The sequence below is a fragment of the Phaseolus vulgaris genome, chromosome 8 (assembly GCF_000499845.2).
Source record: "Phaseolus vulgaris cultivar G19833 chromosome 8, P. vulgaris v2.0, whole genome shotgun sequence".
In the NCBI taxonomy this organism is placed as follows: domain Eukaryota; kingdom Viridiplantae; phylum Streptophyta; class Magnoliopsida; order Fabales; family Fabaceae; genus Phaseolus; species Phaseolus vulgaris.
Window position 1 is genome coordinate 43,782,275 of NC_023752.2, and position 23,347 is coordinate 43,805,621.

General features: G+C 30.9%; 3 protein-coding genes and 1 non-coding gene across 7 annotated transcripts; 1 reads left to right on the forward strand and 3 right to left on the reverse strand.

The window, feature by feature from the left end:
- Positions 1–789: 789 nt before the first annotated feature.
- On the forward strand, positions 790–2,281 carry LOC137827277 (uncharacterized). Its single transcript, XM_068633563.1, has 2 exons — positions 790–1,297; positions 2,099–2,281. The coding sequence occupies exon 1, from the start codon at positions 932–934 to the stop codon at positions 1,259–1,261; it is 330 nt and encodes a 109-aa protein (XP_068489664.1). The 5' UTR covers positions 790–931; the 3' UTR covers positions 1,262–1,297; positions 2,099–2,281.
- LOC137827276 (chlorophyllide a oxygenase, chloroplastic-like) lies at positions 2,026–7,083 on the reverse strand. The gene is made up of 9 exons (XM_068633562.1): positions 6,639–7,083; positions 5,822–6,046; positions 5,478–5,582; positions 5,088–5,363; positions 4,578–4,725; positions 4,299–4,483; positions 4,077–4,189; positions 3,500–3,794; positions 2,026–2,513 (listed from the first exon to the last, which is right to left on the reverse strand). Exons 1-9 carry the CDS (start codon positions 6,762–6,764, stop codon positions 2,349–2,351), a joined length of 1,638 nt encoding a protein of 545 aa, XP_068489663.1. The 5' UTR covers positions 6,765–7,083; the 3' UTR covers positions 2,026–2,348.
- Positions 7,084–11,580: 4,497 nt separating this feature from the next.
- On the reverse strand, positions 11,581–11,652 carry TRNAQ-UUG (transfer RNA glutamine (anticodon UUG)). Its single transcript has one exon. It is a non-coding gene; the product is annotated as a tRNA-Gln (tRNA).
- A 2,817-nt stretch (positions 11,653–14,469) lies between these two features.
- On the reverse strand, positions 14,470–19,941 carry LOC137824485 (filament-like plant protein). 4 transcript variants are annotated; one of them, XM_068630137.1, is made up of 6 exons: positions 19,524–19,813; positions 19,325–19,416; positions 18,767–18,926; positions 17,535–17,865; positions 15,343–17,126; positions 14,470–15,050 (listed from the first exon to the last, which is right to left on the reverse strand). In XM_068630137.1, the coding sequence occupies exons 3-6, from the start codon at positions 18,878–18,880 to the stop codon at positions 14,643–14,645; spliced, it is 2,637 nt and encodes an 878-aa protein (XP_068486238.1). In that variant the 5' UTR covers positions 18,881–18,926; positions 19,325–19,416; positions 19,524–19,813; the 3' UTR covers positions 14,470–14,642. The 4 variants fall into 4 exon arrangements, with proteins under 4 accessions (XP_068486238.1, XP_068486239.1, XP_068486240.1 ...); XM_068630138.1 differs by having other exon boundaries at positions 18,767–18,969; positions 19,524–19,656; XM_068630139.1 differs by lacking the exon at positions 19,325–19,416 and having other exon boundaries at positions 19,524–19,941.
- Between the last annotated feature and the right edge of the window lie 3,406 nt (positions 19,942–23,347).

Below are 23,347 nucleotides of genomic sequence, written 5' to 3' on the forward strand. Positions count from 1 at the left end.
GATTATGTAGTTTACAAATTGATAATGCAACTTCATTACTAGCACATTTAATGATATACTTAAGGTAAAGATAAGCCTGAATTTTATTGAGTTTCTGACCAACATCAATTTGTCCATTAATTTGATAAACACAGTTAATTAAAATAAAGCATTCATGAAAATCAAATTAAAGAAGAGAAAAAATTGGTATGCATCTCTTATAATAGTTCATGCAATAAAACAAATCAAATCAGAAAAAGAAAAACCTAAACGAATTGTATTCTAGAATCTGCAACAAGGAATGTAAAATACTATTCCAAATTTAAAAATACATTATAGATTATATTGTCTATCATAATTCATTTTAGATTGTACACTCCAAAAGATAATTATGAATGTGGAAATACCTTTCAAATTGTACCATTCATAATGCATCATACTAGACCGTATAATTTGGAAAAAAAATTAAAATAAATTTTTAGATTGTACTATTTAGAATATATTAAATCTGAAATAAGTTAAATTTGGAATAAGTTTTTCAATTGTATAATCCATAATATATTTTCTAAGAAAATATTCAACATATTACAATCCAAAATAAAAAATTATATTTCAATAATTTATATTTCAGATTATACAATACAAAATATATAAAATCTAAATTTTTATTCTAAACTTTATAATCTTTAAAGTTTCCAAATTTCCCAATCCAAAATTGAAAAACCACATGATTCATAAGGGTATTTTTGAAGTTTACAGAGAGGAAGAAATTCCCCGGTTGCTGACACACCTTCACAAGGCCCACATCGCAGAAGCCCAAAGCAGAAGAAATCGCAGGAAACCTCCAGATAATCGAAAAAGCGTAGGCCAAAAATATTTATAATAACAAAACACCAATTTCGTTCAAACAAAGAAGAAAAGGTGAAGTTTCAGTGAGGGTTTAGTTTGAGCCATGTTCTTCTTCTTCGTGGGAGGGTTACAGCAAGAGGTGCGACAGGTTCTGAAATCCGGTGTGAGCAAGTGCACGTACTGCGGCAACAGCGTCGATCTCGTGAACTCCGACAAGGTTCTCAATCTCTTCTTCGTTCCCGTGTGGCGGTGGCCGGCCAAGGATCCTCTCTTCCATTGCTCATATTGTAAGAACTTCTCTTCCTACAATTACTCTCTGCCGCCCACCTCCGAATCGCCGGCAGCGGTGGCCGAAGCCTTGCGCTGCCGCTTCTGCGACCGCGAGGTGGAGGCGGACTTCCGATTCTGCCCCTTCTGCGGATCCGATCTGTGAACGTAAAATTTGGAGAGGTTTTGGGAAAAATTGAAGGTAATAAATGAAATTTGAGGGTTTGTTAGTTGCTACTATCATGTTGTAATGTTGAATACTATGATCTTTTATTTCTTTTGAAATTAGATAATAATTTCGGAACTTGTACTTGAATGCAATATGCCTATGCTGAGTGGAAACTTTGTATTAAATTTTTAGTTTCTTTATGACTTTATTTAGAAATAATGGCTAATTTCTTTCAATTTGTTGAAAAAATTAATAAATAATAATTTTTTCTTTAGAATATATTTTTGGGGAAGGTATAAGAGATTAAAAGTTTTAAAAGAGCAGGATTATGATAGGCCAAAAAAAAGATATTACAGTGTTTAAGGAAAAATTATTCGACTTAAATAAGGATAGTAAAATCTGTATAGGCCTTAATGATGTTGATTTAGATTATGGCATTTACTTCCAAACACCAAATCATATTGTATGAGATTTTTGTCTGCTTAAGAAGTATAAAATATTATTTAAGTACTTGTTTGAAATTGAGAAGCACGGTGAAGTATAGTTATTGAAATTTAGAAAGTAGCAAATAAGTTTCAATTTTAAAATTTATTTAACATTTTTTAGCATCAGAAAGAAACTATGTAGAATAAATCTTAATGTCTTCATCCACTATCCGTGTTTATCTGCATTCTTTTGTAATTTCAAAGATCACAGTGAAATGATAATTCCAAACCTTGGATTCATTCATTAGAAACACAATAAAAAGTTAAACACAAGTCTGAGGTTGTAAACCCTAAATTAAATAGCATTGCATATAAATATTGTTTGATACTACATGCCCTCTTGTTCCAGGGTGAGGTTAAGGCACCAGCGGAGATGGTGCAGATATCAGAAGAAGGTAAAAAAATGATTGGCACTGTACACAATTTGACAAAAAGAAAAAGGAAAAAGGGTGAAAAGGTGTCAAGACTTGTGTATTTGGAAAGGAACAGCCTCTTATTACAACAGTTCCCGGATGGTCTTGCAGAGATGTAGCCTTGAGTTGAAAAAGAAAAATTGACTATTGGAGGATTGAAGAAGCACTGTTTATTCTGTATTTGATCTAGGAGGTGAATGGTAGTTGTTTATCTCCTCGCTCTAATGCATCTCTCCACAATCTGTATCTCACCCCAAGCTTGTCATAGGATACTGGAAAATTCCATACATTTGCACCATTGTTCATTCGTTCCTGCTGCCCCACCACTAGCCGCAGATCCTCATTTAAAACCTTTTTGTACATGAACATCCAAACAGCAATTAGCACAAAGATAACATTTATTGAAGGACAAAACTTACATCAAGTTTTTCGTGTCCTTGTTATTAACTTGTGTATTTAAATTAAATGATGACATATCATGAGTTGAGAACTTTCTTGATGAGAACATGATCATTTTATTTAACTACAGAATTGTACCTTAATAATAATCAATAAAAATTCAAATCTTATTGAATATTAAATTATAAGAAAAGGAAGAATAATGACAGATTTTTTGGGCTTCCTAGAGGCAAATGCATATTATGGATTGTGGGAGCAAGATTTTCATTTTATTTGTTAGTACAAAAAAACATAAACTTATCCCCATTTTCACATATTACAACTGTGTTCAGAGCTCAAATATTCTAAGTTTTCCAAATATAATTAATTAAAATGTATATCTTGCCCTTGTGTTCAAGTATTTTATATTTATTTTCTCATAATATAATTACTTTGTAAAACCTTGTGATATTTTACTTTTGTTAAAATATTATAAATTATTGTTTATTACTACGTGTTTTTTTTTTTTGCTAGTAGTGTTTTTTTTAATCTTAAGCATGTTTAAATATCCCAAAGGGTATTTGCGGTAAAACCAGGTAGTCCTTCGAGACATAATTTCATTCGGGTAAATGATTTTCTTAAGTCTCTAAAAATATTAAATTCTTTCGCATGGATCCCGAAAGCGGAGAAATTCCAAATAAAACCCTGAAACTAGGACTATTTTACTGAAGTCCCTAAATTAATTACTTTCATTTTGATCCGAAAGGTATGTTATATTATCACTTAAACTAACGCCGGAATGAAGTTCTTGAGACTTTTATTAATTTCCTTTGTTTAGAGAGAAAGATGAGCACGCCTAACCCTTTCTACCCTTTTTTTCTTCTTCTGTTTTTCCTCCCTAATTCAAACCTGGTTATCGAACATAGTTAAATATGAATTCATTATTCGAAAAACTTTACCTGTTCTGCGAAATGCTTCCATAGGTATTGCATTAAAGGTATATGCTTAAGCAGAGGAGCGAAATCCAGTGACATTCTATATAGCAATCTTGTCTTTTGTTTTGAAGATGGTAAACAGACATGTAGTTGGTGCAGGTGCGTTGAACATTCCCTGGTGTTTTGTCCCTCCAGTTTCCCAGGCTTTGAAATTCCAATGGTTGATAGAACCATGCAAGGTGGTCGAAACTCCATATCAATAGGATAAGGGTCCCAGTATCCTTGCAGGCCAGATGCAGGTGTCAAAAATTTCACCAAGCTGCAAGTTCAAATTCATGCAAGGAGAATGAATAAGCTAGAAGATTACTATTTCATACATATAACAGAGAGCTGAAATATTCCATTCATAAGCAATGCAAAATAAGTGTTACTACAGTATGATATTGAACTATTAAACGCAGAAAAATATCACTTCCAATGCTTTTACAGTAAAATTGTCAATGGAAAGACTTCGTAGAGGGCATTGTAATCCCTTAATCATTTGTTATCTATTCTGAATGACAATTGCTTTCAGTTTTAAAAGAGTATAAACCAAACAAACCTGGGAACACTCCATCCTTTAGCGAATGTTGAAGTGTGAGTAAAAGGGGCATGGGCAAGATCCAAAAGATTGTCCAAAAGTAAACCATGCTCGATTGGAAGTTCCATCACAATCTGCAACAAGTGAAGAGAGACCAAGTAAGAAGACACATGATTATAATTATAATTCTTTATCTTGCATTGAACATCATACCTAAGGGAACAGATTATGTTCATAACATACCTCAGCATGGATTTCAAATCCAGAAGGAGGTAGTAAAGATGGAAGGGTAGCTGTTGGTGGTTCATTGCCAGGCCAAATCCAGATCATTCCCTCCTTTTCAAAGCATGGAACTGACTTTATTTTCACATTCAGAAGTCGAGTAGATGGCATTTTCTCACATTTTCCATCAGTGGTATATTCCCAGCCTGATATCCAATCATTTGGTAATTTTAGAGTCTGTAAATTTCAGTGTACAAATAACTCATTCATAGGACATAATTTGTCCCAGTGATGACTAACCATGGTAGGGGCATTGGATACGACCCTCATTTACTGAACCAAGGTGCAGAGGACAGGCTCTGTGTGCACAAGTATTCTGGACACATCCAGGCTTTCCATCTTTCCCTCTGAAGATAACCCATGGTTCCTCAAAACATTCTATTGGGATCTGAGACAGCAAAAGGCAAACACGCTAATGAGAATTCACATTTAGCTTAGAGCATGTCTATCTTTCATCCGACATGACACCCCATTACCACCAAGAAAAATTGAAAACAACAATAAAGAAGCTGTTTTCCAATGCTCTAAGCATCAAATATTGAAACGTTTTTATTTGCTGCTATAAGTCATAATGTGCCACAAAAAAGACATTTTAGGTATAGTCAATTGGGAAGATTAGGATAGAAACCTTAAATTCAGATCTCTAAGAGGTGAAAAAATATTTCCAATGCTCATTTCGTTTGAAATACACAAATATGATAGATATTTTTTCAGAAAAAAAAAAGACACTTAAGATACATAGGCACATACCATGGTATCATCCTTTAGGTTGCTAGAGAAAGCAACAGGATACCAGAAATTCTTCAAGTGGGGATGGTATGACTGAACTGGGCCTGATATGTTCAAGTTTTTCCGTGGCTGCCTTCTCTTTTCTGTAACTACAGAATTTGCAGATGTACTGGGAGAAGATGATGTTTGGGAAATTTCAGCTGGGCTTCTGTCTTGCAACAGCTTATCATTTACCAATTCTTCCATATAAGCAAGCTTATCTAAAGCAGTGGTAACCCTTGCTTCAGATATATGAACCTGTTTTTGTTCATTTGCATAAATTTAGTGGCAGATTAGTAACGAATTTACAAGTTTCTGCCATGTTAGATTTCAAGTTATGCTGACTGGTCTATCACTGGTAAAATTCAATACCTGTCTGTGTGCGTGTTCTAATTCATCCTGCAACCCAGCTAGCTCCTTTTTCAAGGTGCCAATTGATTTAAATTCACGAGCTAGAGGATTGAGTACTTCAACCACCTACGCTCATAATTTTGAAGGTGTAAATCAACACATGGTGGAAAATGCATAGCTCAATGAGTAAAAGGGTAAAAGGGCGTAGTGAAACAAAAACCATATTGTATTGACACAATATGATCCAGTGACCAAGATTACAAATGTCAAAATTCTTAAAAACCAAACATCATCAAACAGCATAATTCATTCAAGCATCAAATTGATTCTATACAACAATAACATAAAATGAAACCGGTTGAAACCTTTTCATGGAGGAGCATGATTGTAAGCACATCTTGCCGAGCTCGCCAATCTAAGTACTGAATATCATGTCTTGCCACTTCCAGGGCTTGATATACATCCAAAACCTTCCCTTTATTCTGTGTAATCTTGGATCTTGGATCCTCAACATCAAAAAGCGCACCCCATGAATTTTTCTTGTCTTCTTCTCCATATACAGCAAACACTTTAAATCTACATTTCAAATCCTGAAATTTGACATGCCCCAAAAAAATTAAGCCAGAGTATGCAGTACCAGAAAATCAAGCTCCTTTGAAGGAAAAACTTGCTATATATTAACTACTCATATAGATAAAGGTTTAACAAGAGGAACACGCACCCAACCAGCGTTAACTAATGAAACATGTAACAAACAGTGCATATTAATGTCATTTTACCGATCATTATACTTACAATTGAGCCAAAACTAAATACACATGCCAACTTCTAATCTTCAACTCAATTGTGCTCACACACAAAAAAAAAAAATCTGAAGTAGACTAGGATGAACAAATTTCCCTCCATGTCTACGATGCAATGCACCCTTCCAAGGGTAGAAGTTAAACAATCACAGATGGCCAACTAAGTTCATGTCATTTAAATGTGTACACTTACACGGTCAAACCATTCAATCACAAACAATCGTTGCAAATAATCATTGGTCCAACATTTAAGATAATTATTGTAGCCTCTAGTCATTAAATAATTAACTTAAACTTTACTTTTACCCTTACCATTACCTTAATCAAAAGAAAGCAGCTAAGTACAAGAAAACAGACGTAGAAGAAGAAATAAAGTTACCCTTTTTGTGTCAAATTTGGAAGCTCTAAGGAAAATTGGAAGAGAGAGAGCTGAAGCAGTAGCGATGGCATTCATGGCGGAGAAGAAAGGAGAGTGGGTGTGAAGAAGAGAAGAGAAGAGAAGCATGAAGAAGAGAAGAAGAAAATTTTGTTGATAAGAGGTTGGTGTTGCGCGCGATCTCGCTTTGCCCTCGGTGGAGCGCCACGTGGAATCGTTGTTGCCAACGTGGCAGATACTTCTACCACATGCTTCTCGAACTATCTCGCTAGCGCAGTCCCACACTATCCTCTTGCTCTCTGTTTTTTGTCCTTCCTAGGATTTTGATTTGCGGAAAGAAAAAATTAAAAAAGAAAAAAGAAAATGCGGCATTAATTGTGGCCAGAGATTTTTCAAAGTAAACACTGCCAAAGACCTTCGCCTCGTATATGTGTGGCTGTACTGTGCCAACTGCGATTTAGTTTGGGGTTTCTAAAATCACCAATACAGATATTTTTAGCTGCAAAACTTTTTTTCTATATTATTCCCTAAGTTATACTTAGTTTGTTCCTATTTTTTAAAATTAGATGTTACTTTTTATATTATGACAAAAAAAAAATCAATTTTTTCCAACATTTTAAATATTCTCAATTTGATTTAATTTTAAAAAAGCTAGTTAACAGAATTTATTATGTAATATTTGTGACTCACACAAAGTAAAATTCTGTTTAAAATTATCGGTTGTTCATGTCATACATCCATCAATAAGTCAACTTTAATGATGTGTAATATATAACTAATATCATGTGTCATTCTTTTAATATTGTTATATCAATTTGATGAAAGAAATTACATTTACTTGTTTTTTTACAGTAAAATTAAATTTATAATGTTCAAAATAGTATAATGAGATTAAAAATATCATTATAATATAGACTATTTTGGGAGTAGAGGATCTGCAGGTGTGGGCGAATCGGTTTCTAATTTATTATGAAAAATGTGAGACAAATTTATTAGGTTGGTTTGATGATTTGTTTAGATTTCTTCAGTATAATTTGTAATTCGTGCGAATTAAGGATGGGGTGGGACGGATCAGTTTGCAAGTTCACACAATAATAAAACATGTGTTTCTTTCTATATCCCCTCAAATATCTTGTTGCACCCCATTAATCGTAGAAATCAAATTTCAAAAGTTAAAATAGTTGTTATATATTCTAGAAGGTAAGATAGTTGTTCAAGGAAGGTTATTTTGAAATATTTTTTCTCTTCTAAATTTTCATTTTAAGAATTGACTTTTATTATGTTGTAAGAGTTTTGATAAATTATTTTAGCTCTAAAAATGCCAAAATTTTCATATTTCAAAAACTCTTAATTTATCTTTAAGAGCTCATATATTTATATCCAAAATGTTCAAGGATAGAAAAATTGAATATGATATAATATATTAGTTGAAAGGGATTTTAACTGATTGTTTTTGTTCAAAAAGTAATTTCAATCGATTGAATTGTGTTTTAATAGGTTGAAATCACAAAAGTAACTTTTTTAGTGATTTTAATCGATTGATTTGTGTTTCAATAAGTTGAAATAAAACAAAAGTGTTTTCTTAAAAAGGTTCCAACATTTTAACAAGTTGAAATGTTTAAACATTGTTTTCACATGGCTATAAATATTTCAAGTGGTTAAAGAGTGATTTTAACCAATTGAAATCATTTACCATTCATTAAATCATTAAATCATTTACCAATTGAAATTATAAAACATGTTTATCAAGATCAAACATTATTAAATCATCACACACAACCACTAACATTTGAGGAATATAACAATTGTGAAATAGGTCAAAAAACAAGAAGAGATTATTGAATTGTGTTTTAAAATATTGTCATTTTCTCATTATTTATCAATCAGTTAGACAGTGGTTTTAGGTTGACGAACTATGTGTAAAAAATCTTATAAAGATTGGTTTGTAAATCTCTATTTTTATTGTTAATGTAGTACAATAATATGCAATGAACAAGGATAACAAAAAGAAGAAATTACTCTTTGATTTTTATATTGGTTCCTCTGATACTGCAGACTACGTCTAGTTGCCAATCAACTAATTGGGTTTTACTTTGTAAACTACAAATGCAAGTTTCAAATTGAGTATTATTTTGAATGTTATCACTTCTAACTAAAAATCCAAGTATTATTTGAAGGCTCGTTTACTCCTGACTAAAAACTTAAGTATTGTTTGTTTTACTTATCACACGAAGTGAAAACTGTAAGGTGTTGTATCGTCTGTCAAACAAAGTGATTGCATCTTACATGATTTGCTCCTTTTCAAAATACAATGTCTTTCAAATGAAGCTTCTTCATGTTTTTTACTTCGTTGTGACTAGCACTTAATCAAAACTATGGGATGATTGGACTTTTGCTCTAACAATAATGGTAAAATATTCATGAATGCACTTCTTCAAAGAGGTTGGAAGCATCAAACTCATTCTTCATGTCTAACATTAACAAGGTTTTAGACTTTACTAAGTGGTTATGAAATAAAATCACTCATTGTCTATAGTCTAGTTTATCATAAATGTGAAGAAGATACAAATTAAGCAATCTCTTTTACAAGTCATCTAGCACACAATGCTTCTCGTGTACTAAAAGCATTTTAAAGAAGATAAAACAAGAGTGTTTGCACATGTTAGAGAAAAATCCATCATACCCTATGTATTTTGATTAAGTGTTATTAAAACAACAAAGTATGAAACATGACTATCTTTTCTATAGGACACAAGCTTTATACAAAAGATCATGTAAGAGGTAGTGTGTTCCATCTGACAAGCAATGCAACACATGTTTTTTTGCACTTTTTTTAAAGAAAAAATCACATAAGATGATATAAATTCATATAGTATTTTAAGCTAACTTTGTACCTAACAAAAGTTTTATGAGCTTACTAGTTTGATAGTTCTTTCATTATTGATGGGCATAATTTGGCCCTTGGTGCACAACAACATTTTTATTAGGAAAATTAACAAGATTGTTTTTTGGGCTATATTGTGTGATTATATTATCTTATCCCTATGATTTGAAGATGTTCTTCTTAAGCTCATTAAAGAGAAGAAGCAAAGCCTAAGATGTAGATTATATTCAAATATAGGATATCATCTTGTGAAGCCATCAAAGTGTTGACTAATACATTCCCATAAAGGCCCTATTATAACATGCCTATTTTAAATAGTGTTGTGAGTACAAGGAAAGCATGTCGAAAACTAAAGGTAATGTAAGGCACAACAAGTTAAGTGTAACAAAAATTCTATTAACACAAAGGCTACCAATTTTTGATACAACTCTAACACACAACAAAATATCAACACACTACTCATAAGGATCTTCTTATTCAAGACATACATAGAAGGTTTTCTATGTAGACCTGAGTAATTCTACGTAAAAGATCAACATGTCATGCATATGCTTTTGATGATAAATAAAGTGTTCTTTATTTATAAAAAAAAAGTCAGTGTGTGAATTATTTCTCTCACAAGGAATTTTTATTTGTATATCATCTCATGAGAGAGTTATTCTTGTAATCATATAAACAAATATTTTGTTTTAGACAATTAAAGAATACGTGGGACAACCAGTAATGACTTCATAAAAAATAATACTAGCATTATTTATTTCAGAGGAAGATATAAGGGATATTTAAAAGTGAATTGCTCATGTTAAGTTATAAGTGATAACAAAAAATATTTATAATCATTTATTAACCAGTGGAACAATTTATAGTTGGTAAAGGAGAACTAAATGTAACCTAGTGCCATGATGAACCAATATAAAAAAAATCAAGTGTTTTGTTGTCTCGTGTATTGTACTTGTACCAATTTTTTTTATATCTTTCACAAGTTGTTTGTGAAAACCTTTTTGAATTTTTAGGCGATCATTTCCAAAAGATTTTATCACCATCATCTTAAGAAATAATTGCAAAACATTTTTAACTTTTATTCAACTTTTTTGTATACTACTAATCTTTTTATTTTTAAATAAATAATAAATGTAGTAAGATAATTCCTTGTGAAAAAGTGGATTGAAAAAAAAAAAAAAAATATATTAAACATTCAAACAATTAAGATTATATAAAACTTTATATGTTTTGAGGTTAATATGCCAAAGAAAAAAATCACAATAAAGGTGTGAAGATTGACTCAATAATAAATCTAGATCAAAGGTTCCTAGACTGTGTAATCAGTGTTAGGCTACTAGTGTTAATATTCAACAAATGATTTTTTAGCGTATTCTGAGCCCGGGTTCATCTGATGACTAGTCTATTTTATTATGATGAACATCGTTTACGTGTCTTTCTCCTTAGTGTGCACATTTTATATGTGTCAGTTATGACGATATTTGCTTTATAAATAAAACTATGTACCTTCGGTAGAAGCTAACTTAGATTTGTATAATTCTAAGTGAGAGTTTGCAAAGAGAAAAGTTGTATAAAATTGTAATATTTGAAATTAATGAGTTCTTCCACGTAAGTTAAAGTTCATTAATACTTCAACTGAACTATGTTAACTTTTGGCATATGATTTTTTTCTTATTTTTTGTTTTACCTTTCATTAATTTTCTGCAAAGCAAAAAATTTACACTACTTTATCAAGCAAAAAACAAAGAATACAAAACTTAAAAACATTTTAGAACTAAAAATAAATAAATGATCTAAACCTTGATTGTTTTTAGGTGACGAATCTAGTGTGAAACATAACAATATTATCACCTCAATTATAATTAAAGAGAATTAATTAATTAAGTAAACATAAATCAATTATAATATAAAAAAAAACTAGTCCGTTTTTATTGGAGGAAAAAAAAAACTAGTCCGTTTTTATTGGAGGAAAAAAAAAACTTAGGTGTTTAATGTTTTTTTCCTACCAAAATTATAATATAAAAACAAAAACAAAATTATAAACACGAAAATTGATTAAAAAGGTCCTACCGGGAGTCGAACCCAGGTCGCTGGATTCAAAGTCCAGAGTGCTAACCACTACACCATAGAACCCATTTTGTTAATCATAGCAAAATAAATATATGTATAACATATAGTATTTTCACTGCATTTAAGATCAATCGTATAAAAAGCCAAAAATAAACCTCTTATTTGGAAGCCATTTGAAAGCATGCTACGGAAGAAATATTAATTAAAAAGTTTATGATATACCATGAACTTATAATGGAACAGCTTTTTAATTTGTAATTTAAAAAAAAAAAAAACTAATACGCGCTGATGCATATATACTTGTAGATTCAGTTTGTAATAATAAATGACATTGATCAGTAATCTATGCATAAAAAAGTAGGATTAATTATTTATCTGATCTCTATGGTTCAAGAAATTTAACTTTTAGTTTTCTATATTTATAACCTTGTAGTTATGATATATAGTGTTTTAATTTATATAGTCTGTATGAGTTTAAAGGGTAAAACTAGTAATATTTTGCATAAAAACGGAAAGAAATTAAAATGATATATTAAAAACTATAGTGGATTATTTTTAAGTATGAAGATAAAAAATAAAGTTTGTATGATTATAGACCAAATAAGTAATTAAATAAAAAAAATGTTAAGGTATTGTGTGCAATAATATTGGAGAGTATAGTTTTATGGAAGTGTTGAGTTTAGGAATAACAATGTGAAGTAGTCTGTCCTGCGTTTGGCTTGCAAATATGAGTCGGATTGACTTATCTGTACAGTGAACGCAAGCTGATTTATCTATCCCGTCTCGCATAAGGGTCAATCTTCAAGTCTGTGGGTCAGCCCGTGTATAGTTGTTTTTTTTAAGAAATTCAATAAAAAAAATTTGTTACTGAAAAATTGAATATAAAATAATTCAATCAAAATATTTGTTACATTTTGCATGGCTACTGAAAAATTGAATAATAAAATTCAATAATTATAAAAAAATTGAATATAAAATTATTATAACTGAATAAAAAATTTAACATATATGTTTGTTACTGATATAAAACATTAAACATTATTATTCTTTTCTTCTATTTCAAACATAGTCAAACATCAATAATTTAATTAAGATAACATTTCAAAACATACTCAACCATCAAACAACTACAGGACTACAATAAATATAACCAATTCAAAAGCATCAATATTCTTCTATTTTAATAACATTGGATGCATGTTAGTACATTGATCGTCCATTCCAATCCAATTTGCAAATTAAGATCTTATTGAAAAATATAAAATAAACATAATTAAAATTAATGGTTCAATCAATATGATTATCATATAAAATAAATGGTCTTCGTACAAATAAAATATGATCATAGCCTCAGAATAAAGAGGGAGAAAGAAATTATGTGGAACAAGTTCAATCCAATTTTTTTTTATATATATTTTGTATATGTTGTGTTTGACATAAGTACTCCACAATTAATTTATTTTCAACCATTTAATATGTACTACCACAATCTTCTGCATCATAAGGTATATTCCAATCAAATTCTGTTTTGATAAGTGAAGATAACACAAGTCATGTTCTCGGTATATGTAAATTAAAATTAATGGTTCAACAAATATGGTCATCCTACCAAATAAATGATCATGGTACAAAATAAAATATGATCATACTCTCAGACACTCAAACAACTAGTTGAGTCTAATTTGAAAAAAAATATATTACTGGTATCTTTCTATATTTTGAATGTATTTAATCATATGTGTTTGACATAAGTACATAACTTTGTCTTTTTATGTATGTGAGTCAGCCCGCCTCATCCTGCTGTTGCGTGTTATGCAGGGTGAACTTAAGTGTATCGGGTACGATTACTAAGTCTATCCCGTACTTTTTGCTAGTGGACTACGAACTGGCTTGCATTGTTATCCTTAATTGAGTCTAGACAAACTCTCATGTACAATTTTACTATTTATACATTTTATTTTGAATACTTGTTATTACTTCGTGCTAAAGAAAAAGTGTCAATTTGTTTTAGGAACACTCTACAAACATTATTTTAGAAAAAAACATTCTTAAATTTTGTTTTAGTTAATATTTATAGTTTGAGACGCTTAAAAATTAAATTATTTTAACAATGAATTCTTATTGGTATAACTCAACTAATTATGATCGGAAATAATGATCTTTTCAATTTTCTAAAAAAATAGTTCTTATATCATAAGAATATATGTATGAAGTTGAAATAAAAGTAATTGTTAAAAAAATCATAAACTTCAAATGTTAACTTTACGATGACAAATTATTTTAAAAATTTATTAAATTTTAAATCATGTCTGAACATTCTACTTTTGTTTTTGAAAGAAAATGATTTAAAATATATATATTTAATGTCTTGACAATTTCAAGGCGGGGTGGTGGCGCAGTTGGCTAGCGCGTAGGTCTCATAGCTTCGAGTTATCCTGAGGTCGAGAGTCCGAGCCTCTCTCACCCCATATAAAATTTTTAACAAAAAGCATTTACCTAGTTGTTATATTCATTTTTTTTCTCACCTCAGAGAATTTAAGTGTAAAATATAAGTGCCATTGCTTTTATTATTAAACCTTGCCACTGAAATATACGTCAGATAAACCTATCTATTAAGATTTATAAGAAAAAAAAATTAAAAAGAATTTTTATAAACTAAATATAATTTATGTATAAATGATGTTGTGAAAGTTTTTCATATTAGTTTCTTTAAATGTATAATTTATGATAACTTTCAATTTATGCATAAATTGTCTTTTTATGTTTTTTCATTTCAGCTTTCCTTCTCTCTCACAAGTATTTATGGAAACTTTTATGTTTTAGGTTTTATAGCTAGAAGGGTATTGGTGAAGAACTCTTGATACTAACTGATGACTAGGGTTAGAAAAAAAATGATTCTTTTTAATCAAATGTCAGAAGACAACCCTGCACAAATTGGGAAAAAAATGATACAATTGATGCCAAATCTTTTGTTTGAATGACAAGATCGGCCTGTTTTAAAGCTAGAGAAAAGAATGACTTCTGCTAAGGTTAATTAATTCACTATATCATCACTAAATTTCTAGCCGGATCCCACTCTTGGTTCTGGAGAAAAATTTTGCAAAGCCATTTCTACTCCTCTCAGAACTGACATGATTTGGCATAGCGGGTGATGATGTTGATGAAGATGATGAAAACGGTGAGGTCTCCTCATTTTTGTTTAAGGATGGACAAGAGTTACCATCAGCCAACCTTGAAGAACTGGAATCTCTTTTAGGTGAAAATGTGCCATTGGAATGAAACTTCCACATCTCCCCACCAGCCTGAGCCTGAGCCTGAGCAGTGAGTGATGGACTAGCAGGAATGCTTGCAGTGTCAATAAGGAAATCTTCCAGTGTAGCCAGGGATTTCAACTGATTTCCCAAAGATGCTATTGTTTTCTGGCACTCAGCAAGCTTTCCAGCAGCCAGTGTTAGGTCCTCCTGGCATATAGACAAGACCAGATCCATTACATGGGATAGAGAAAGTATATATAACCAATTCCTTGGACAAAATTTAAATACAATTCTATGTAGGTGCTTTTAGTGATTTCTCTTTTTAGAATTTAAGTCTTACCTAAATATCTTTGTTGGCATTTAATAGAAGCCTTTATTACATATATTTTCAAGATGAAACGCACCAAAAGCCTCTATGGGACTGTTTAAATTTTGTCCTTCCGAGTTTGTAAAAAGATGAATGATAAAACATTTAATATAGATGTCAATGATGACCAACCTGCTTAATCTTCTTTTCTCCATATGAGCTAGCTGTTGACCTGAGCAATTCTTCCTCCAATTCCCTACACTTCATTGCAATTTCTTTTGAAGTAGTCCTCTCCTTATGAACCTCTTCTTCTAACAAGTCAACCTTTGCAGATTTCCTTTCTAGCTTCTCCTCCAGCTCCTTACAATTCATTGAAATTTTACCTGACAAAGTCCTCTCTTTATCAACTTCTGCTTCTAATAACTCAACCTTTGCAGATTTGCTCCCTAGCACTTCCTCCAGGTCCTTACACTTTTTTGCAATCTTATCAGACACATCCCTCTCCTTAGCAACTTCTGCTTCTAACATGTCAACCTTTGCAGATTTTCTGTCTAGCACTTCCTTCAGGTCCTTCAAATTTTTGGCAATTTTATCTGACTCCTCCCTTTCCTTAGCAATCTCTGCTTCTAACAAGTCAACCTTGTCGGATTTACTTTCTAGCTCTTTCTCCAGGTCCTTACACTTCATTGCAATTTTATTTGACACATCATTCTTCTTATCAAACTCTGCTTCTAATGAGTCAACCTCTGCAGATTTTCTTTCCAACTCTTCCTCCAAGTCCCTAAACTTCATTGCAATCTCACTTGACACAGCCCTCTCCTTATCAACCTCAGATTCTAAGAATTCAATCTTCACAGATAATGTTTGAGCCTCAGCCACTATGTCCAGTAGGTGATCTTCTACCCTTTGCTTTGAATTGTAGGCATTTTCTAGCTCTCTTTGCAACTCCTCCAATTTCTCTCCTGCGTCCCTCAACTGAAGTTGTGATTCCTCAATATACTCTTCACTTTTCATCAAAGCTATCTCTAGTTCAGCTTTATCAGCTTCCACCTTCTCTAACTTCACTTTTAACTCATCCATGTGCTGATTCATGATCTCAAACTCTCTGCTGAGAGAGCTTTCTTTGTTTATGCATTGATTGGTAACAACTGACTCTTGAACCAAGCTTTCCTTCTTAGTTTCAGGCAATGCAACAAGGCGTTCCATTTCAAGAAAATCGTCCATGAGATCAAGTTTAACAGAACTGGTTGGAGTTTGTCTGCACTTTTCATTCTTAAACTGATCAAGCTCAGCAATTAGTGCAGATGCCCACGAGTCAGAACAACTTGGCTCAGACTTGTTTGGTTCTGAGCCATTCATCTTGTGAGATTCAATTTCCACTGCAGTATGCGGCTCTGCACTGTCTGATTGACTATCTGTTAGAGATTCAACACTGAATGAGGACTGAACAATGGATTTATGATCCTTAACTAAGGAAGATCTTGAAGCCACACTCCTCAATCTCCGGCATTCAGCTTCAAGCTTGGCTACTTTCTTGATGTTTTCCAAATGCTGCTTGCTAGCTGTCTCAGCAGCTTGAGTGCTTAGATCCCTCTCAATTGTCCTGATTTCCAGCTCTTCTGATTGAACAAGAATCTCATGCCTGAGGGCCAAGTTCTCTTTCTCCAAACATTCTACCTTTCGATACATATCAAAGTCAACAGAAGACTTGGCCTCAGAAGCATCTAATTTTTTTTGGAGCTCAGTGAGTTTGCTCTCAAGTTTAATTTTGACTGATTCCAATTCTTGTGTCTTTTGTGCTACAGCATCATAAATATTCTCTTCCTGCTCTTCCCTTGTCTGTCTTAGCTGCCTAACACACTCCTTAAGTGCTCCGTCTAGATGAGTGACTCGATCTTCCAAAACTGAATTCCTGAGAATGACTGTGTCAAGTTGCTTCTTTAAAACTGCCACTTCATTTTCAGCCTTTTCCCAGCCTAAGTTAATGAAAATATGGTCCAATTAATAGACAACCCAAAAGGGGGAGAAAGAGAAAAAGAAGGAAAATATATATTACCAAGGAATCATACCCAGATATAACTATTATGCCAGTGTCAGCATGTAAATGTTCTGATGGGTCATATGTAAGCCTCTTGATCTAACGTACTATTGAGATGATTCAGATGCAATTGACTTTTAATTTCTATAATCCCAACCTAAGTCCTAACCCTCCTTTCCTTTATGATAAGGAACTAACGAGGTGGTTTTCTAGTTCAACATTCAGATGATGCATTGTTTAGTAGGCACATGCCAGCACAAGATCAAAGCATATTGAAGAAAGGATGTATAATCAAGAAATAAGGTATAATCAGTGCTTTAGTGAAAAGTTACATAGAGGAATGTACCTGCAATGGCTTCTTCAGCAACTTTGGCATGCTGCTTAACCAAGTCTTCTTTGGCATTGACATTCACTAGTTCAGCGGATAGCTTCTCTGACATGTTCCTCAACTCATCATTTAGAACATCTTCCTTTACATCTTTTATGTTTTCATTTTCGTCCTTCTCTGATGAACCATCACTAGAAATGCCTGTACCTGGTACAGTTTTAGAGGTGACTTCTTCAGGCAATTGTTCATAGATAAATGAACTATGGTCAACTTCTTCTGCATAGACTGTAGCTTTTGATGTGACATCAGGTGAATGATTGCTTCTACTAGGAGATTCCTTCAATGCCTCCTATTTAAAAGTTTCAAAGATACAAAAGTACTGGACTCGTCAGAAAAAAAAAGGATGAAAATTGATGGTAAACTTCATTCAGACATGGACACTATGCTAAAACTACCAGGGTCAGAAGCCAATTTCCAGGAGAAAGCATACAAAATATGATATTCAAGGTTGAATTAGACCAATGACTAGCAGAGGAGATATTAAATACATTCTTGAATGCACTAAACGTCGAGCAAATTCGAATTATTTTTCGGAACAGATACTAAATATAGGCAGTACAAAATGTGTTTCAATTATCTGTGTATATGTAAAACTTGGACAATCAATGAGTTATGTATTCAGATCATTTAGTCAAATAAATTATGCCTAAATAGAGCCAGAAATCTAGCTATTTTTTCACACAGGAGACAAACCTAAAGGAGGGACAAGTAGATTCTGACATAAAGAATCTAGGGTGAATAATTAGTTGAGGAACCTAGTTTTATTAAAAGAACCTGTCAAATCAAGATGAATTTTTCAGTCTTTTGTCACACACTTTCCAAAAGTTATTAGCAATAACACAAGATTAAAAATGAAGCATATGAAGCAAATAATATTTATATTTCGTGATGGTAAGCACAATTCTTATATGTATATTCGTCTCACCGGAACACAGAAATCAGAAGAGAAAAAAGAGCTCAACCAGCGAAACAATCTTAGCTTAACAGTAAGTGAATAACCAACTTTATGCAATAGCAAGTAAGGAATCTTGTGGTTCATCATCAATAAAGGGAGTAAAATTATAATTCAAATCTTCTGACTAGTGTCTGTGAGATAATAAAGTGAATCCAAATATTTTAAGACAAAACCAAATGCCAGAAGCGTCTCAGATTAGGTGCCCCATGTGACTATTCCAGATTGTTTATCATACCTGTTCATCTGAGTACCTCTCGGAATGAGAAGAAACAGATCCTGAACTTTCAGTTTCACCAGGGCTCTTCTCAGAAGACTTCCTCTTCCATAGCCATCTCTTCTTATCCATCATTGAGTCTAATAATCTAACGTTGGCTTAAGAAATGAAGCGCATTCATCTGCAGAAAATAATACCCAAATGTTCATAACCTGCTTCAAAACCTAAAATGCAGATCAAAATGTCAATTTTGTGAGGAAAAAACATGAACAAAGATGCTCCAACGTACTGGCCCAACATTCAGAAAGCAGAAACTCAGAAAAGAAACGCCCCCTTTGACATCCTAAGTAACTACAATTTTTTTTAAAGAAATTGATAAGAGAATTTCTTTTGCTTAACATTCTCTTCGAGGTTGCTCATAAACATAAAACTCAAATTAAAAGATGAAATCTTTTAGCTCCAGTATAATAAGCTAAATCCCACACAATTCTAGGAACATCTTTGAGACCCTTTTTTCCCCCACACTATTGAAATTTAAAATACAACAACTACAGAACATTCTGCAGCACATTTACTAACCCGTGATGATAAAACAGTAGCTGGCAGCACAAAACCGATTAAAAGACATAAGCGTATTACCCAATTCCCCAGATGAAAAAGAGCAAAAAATCCTGAAACATAAGCTACCCATTTCAGCCATTGAACTAAAAATGCCTCAAACTCTCCCAAAAGTCACTGAAAAAGAACAAACTTTAATAAATAAAAAAGATCAAAATACCTCTGACCAGAAAGGCCAAGTGAAGAAACCCAACTGCAGAAACAGCTGGAAGCAAACAATAAATGGAGGCAAAAGAATGGCTGGGTGTTCAGAGTGGGGATTAAAGAGTTTAGAAGCAAGGAACAAAGGTGTTAAATGACACCAATAAGAAAGTTTAATAACAATAAAGAAAGAGGGTAGGCAAAACTCTGTAGAGTGTCAGTAACAGTAAACGTTAACAATTTCCATAGCAACCCCTGTGGGGAAGTAACAGGTGAATGGAGGGGCTTCTTCTTGTTTTATTATTACTTACCTTTTACGTTTATTTTGGAATATTAAAGTTGGAGGGCCACGTGATTGTAAATGCGTCAGATTGTGAAATTCAAAGGTGGGTGTGTGTACCACTGTGAGTGGGGGTGTGTGACAGTGTGTGTGTGTGAGAGAGAGAGAGACCACAAACAACTTTTTCAGCTTTCTAAGGAAAAGGTTTTTTGTTTTATTTTTAATGTAGTACTCATTTGAACTTGAGCTGCTCTTGTTCCCGCCCATGCACCATTACAAATCTTTCCTTCACTGTTCATGTAATCCATGTTTAAGGTTTTGTTTCATATATTAAGAAAATTAATTACTTTAACACATAAGGATTTCTTAATCACTCATTATTTAATGATATTATTCTTCAAACACCATGCTGATTCTATTTTCAATACTTCTTTTTATTTCTCATACTAAGCCATAGTGAGTGATAATATTAGTAGTTTAGGAAAAAAAAGTTATTTTTACTTGGAATTAGTGAAATTAAACAATGTTCACTACCTTTCTTATTGTAAAATTATTTATTTACATTTTGAGTATAGATATTGTTAGAAATAAAATTAGCAATGAAAAATATTTCTTGGAAAAGTAATTTTTAATATTAAAATATCAATTAATTTGAAATGAAAACAGCATAAATTTTTAACATATATTTTGCTAGTATTGTTATTTCAAACATTTAGCGGTCTTACTTTATTTTAAAATTTTGATCATCATTATTCTGATTCTGTATTTTTTGTCTGTATGTTATAACTTTACATCACATTAATAAAAAATTAAGTGATTTTTAATATACAAAAATCAAATTTAGGAGAGAAAAAAATCTAATAACTTTTTCTTCCACTATTAGTAAGATTTTTTTAAAATTTTCTCTTGCCACTTTAAATGTTTTAAAATTTGGTTCATTTTAAAAAAAAATAAATTAAAGAAAGAGGATAGTATATTATTAAATTGATAATAATAACATTATTATAATGACTTGTCAAACAAATAGTAAATACTACATATCATTAGAGTGTAAGTTACCATTAATTTGATAAAAGAAATTATATTAATATATATTTTTTAAATACTAACACTAAATTTAAAATATTCATAATAATATGAAAAAATAAAAAATAATTACAATTGTGAGATAAAAAGATTAATTAAAAAAATACTAATAATGATACCGAGGAAACAAAAGTATAATTATGTATAGCTTTATAATAATAATAATTATTAGCTTAAATATATACTTTAATTATATTTTGTAATTTAAAATATTCACTTTCAAAATAGATAAGGTCTCTCTTATCCTTCTTAAAAATGCTGCCAAATTGTAATGGCAGTTACAGTTTTGTTTTGTGTTTTGATGAATTTGTTAGGGTAAAGGTCTCTTCTTAGGGTCATTTATGGGCATTAAGTGTTGTTAATAGTACCATAGCTTTATGAGGAATCCAATTAGTACATTGTTGTTATTTTTTTTGTCCTTCTTTGGTACCCAATGATGCATGGCCCAAGTAGGGAAACCCTGTTCTCTTTAAAAACCAAAATAAATGTATGAATTTCAGTATTTTACCCAAAGTTTTTTAAATAAAGTAGAAGTGGGACTTTGAGGGAAACTGTAGGGTACCAATTGCTTTCATGTCATTTTCTTTCAAAAATAACTAACCAATCCACTCTTTCTCAGCTCTCTTCACTTCAAATCTATCATTACTTTAATATAAATAGTTTTAAATCTATTAAATGAACAAATAATCTTCTGCATTATTGAATGGACCAAAAGGAAATTTTCAATTATTTGAAATTTATACAATATAGTATCCAATGTCTTTCATAATATTATATTCTTTGTCAAAGTTTATGCGGATTTTTTTATATATCTTCTGCTACCTAGATTACTACTGTACCCAAGTTAGTTAAACTATAAAATTTTCGTATCAGTTTATCTTAATAAAAAAACATTATAAGTTTTTTTAATTGATATATTAAACTCTTTATACGCAATTTATTATTGAAAGGTTAAATATATTTTTTATTCTTATATTATAATAAAAAATTAATTTTTATTTTTTTTCAAATTTTAGACCACCCATATATATAATGTACGAAAATTATTGAAATTGATATTTTGTATGTGAAATGATTGTTAATTTTTTTTTTAAAGATTGATAGTTTTTTTTTTAAAATTCGTTGTTGTTTTAATTATAAACTAATATTCAATGTAATTACTTTCAATTGACGAGGTGAAACTTCAAAATAATCAATTTTATATACAAAATAATTCATTTTAATCATTTCTATATTACAAATACCTTAGTTTAAAATTTGTATAAAAACAAAAACTAATTTCGTATAGTAAGTAAAAAAAAAATATTTAGCTGATTATTACACTTATCTTTAAGCTAGTCTAACCAAATGGTGTTTAGCTAAAAGATTTTTGAAAGTTAGAATTTCGAATAATGTTTTAGTTGTTTTTGGCAAGTTCTATTGAGTGATGATTATGTGTGGTTGACCTTTGTCGGTGGTGTGGTGATAATGGTGGAGATCATTACAAAGATGTTGACGTTGAAGTAATAATAAGAAGAAGTAATAATAAGAAGAGTTATGAAGAAATAAGATAAAATTATAGGTACCCTTATAGGAGTTTTCCCCTTTTTTTTTATCTACGTAGCATTAATTATTAAATGAATTTATCCCATTTTATAATATTTTGTGATCTTAAAGAGAGGCTATGGAACTTGTTATTGAGTGGGCCAATATGAATTGAAAGTTGTTTTGTTTTACTACCTCTTGGTTTAGAACAACTCAGTACATCCATATAGGAAATTTTTATAGAAATATAACGTTTTTATATATCATTAAAATTCAAAGTCTTTTGTATTTTCCTATTAAAATATAAATTAACTCCTATATATATGAAGAGAAAATTATATTTTGATGATAGTATGTAAAAACGTATTTGAAAGGAAGGGTAAATGTCAAAAATGAAGTTATTTTTGAAACTTTTTGTTTGTTTTTTTAATATTAAAGGATAACTTGAAAAATATATATCTTTCCTAGAACTAAAAAAAACATTTAGGCCTTATTAGAATTATACATTAATGATACCATCCTTTTTTTAAGAGTATAAAACCCTAAACATCTCCAAAGTTTCCTAATACTAGATTTAGTAAATGATGAAATTTTTTCACACAGACACATATATAATCTAAAAGGTTTGAAGTGAAAATAACAATATTATACCTTTCAAGATATAACTTATGGATAGACGAATACATGGATACAAATACAAATATAAATATATAATTTTGGAGAAAAAAAAACTCTTTTTTTATCATTTTTATTTAAACAAAGATAATTTACTCATAGAATATTTAGATGGAATAAAAGTAAAAAAATAAAGAATAAAGAATAATTTTAAAAAAACATCACTCTTAATAATGTTAATCATAATCATATTAACAATATTATTGATAATATAAATAATATTAAAAATACTACTAATTTTTTTATAATATTAATAAAATAAAATAATATTAATATTT

Excerpts from the sequence above, each read along its gene's own strand:
- LOC137827277 (XM_068633563.1), top strand. The coding sequence starts at position 932 with ATGTTCTTCTTCTTCGTGGGAGGGTTACAGCAAGAGGTGCGACAGGTT.
- LOC137827276 (XM_068633562.1), bottom strand. The coding sequence starts at position 6,764 with ATGCTTCTCTTCTCTTCTCTTCTTCACACCCACTCTCCTTTCTTCTCC. Across the intron at positions 6,047-6,638 it reads CCAAATTTGACACAAAAAGG|GATTTGAAATGTAGATTTAA; the intron begins GTAACTTTATTT and ends GTCAAATTTCAG. Across the intron at positions 5,364-5,477 it reads TAGAACACGCACACAGACAG|GTTCATATATCTGAAGCAAG; the intron begins GTATTGAATTTT and ends GAACAAAAACAG.
- LOC137824485 (XM_068630139.1), bottom strand. The coding sequence starts at position 18,880 with ATGATGGATAAGAAGAGATGGCTATGGAAGAGGAAGTCTTCTGAGAAG. Across the intron at positions 17,866-18,766 it reads AGAGGTACTCAGATGAACAG|GAGGCATTGAAGGAATCTCC; the intron begins GTATGATAAACA and ends ACTTTTAAATAG. Across the intron at positions 15,051-15,342 it reads GAGAAAAGAAGATTAAGCAG|GAGGACCTAACACTGGCTGC; the intron begins GTTGGTCATCAT and ends TCTATATGCCAG.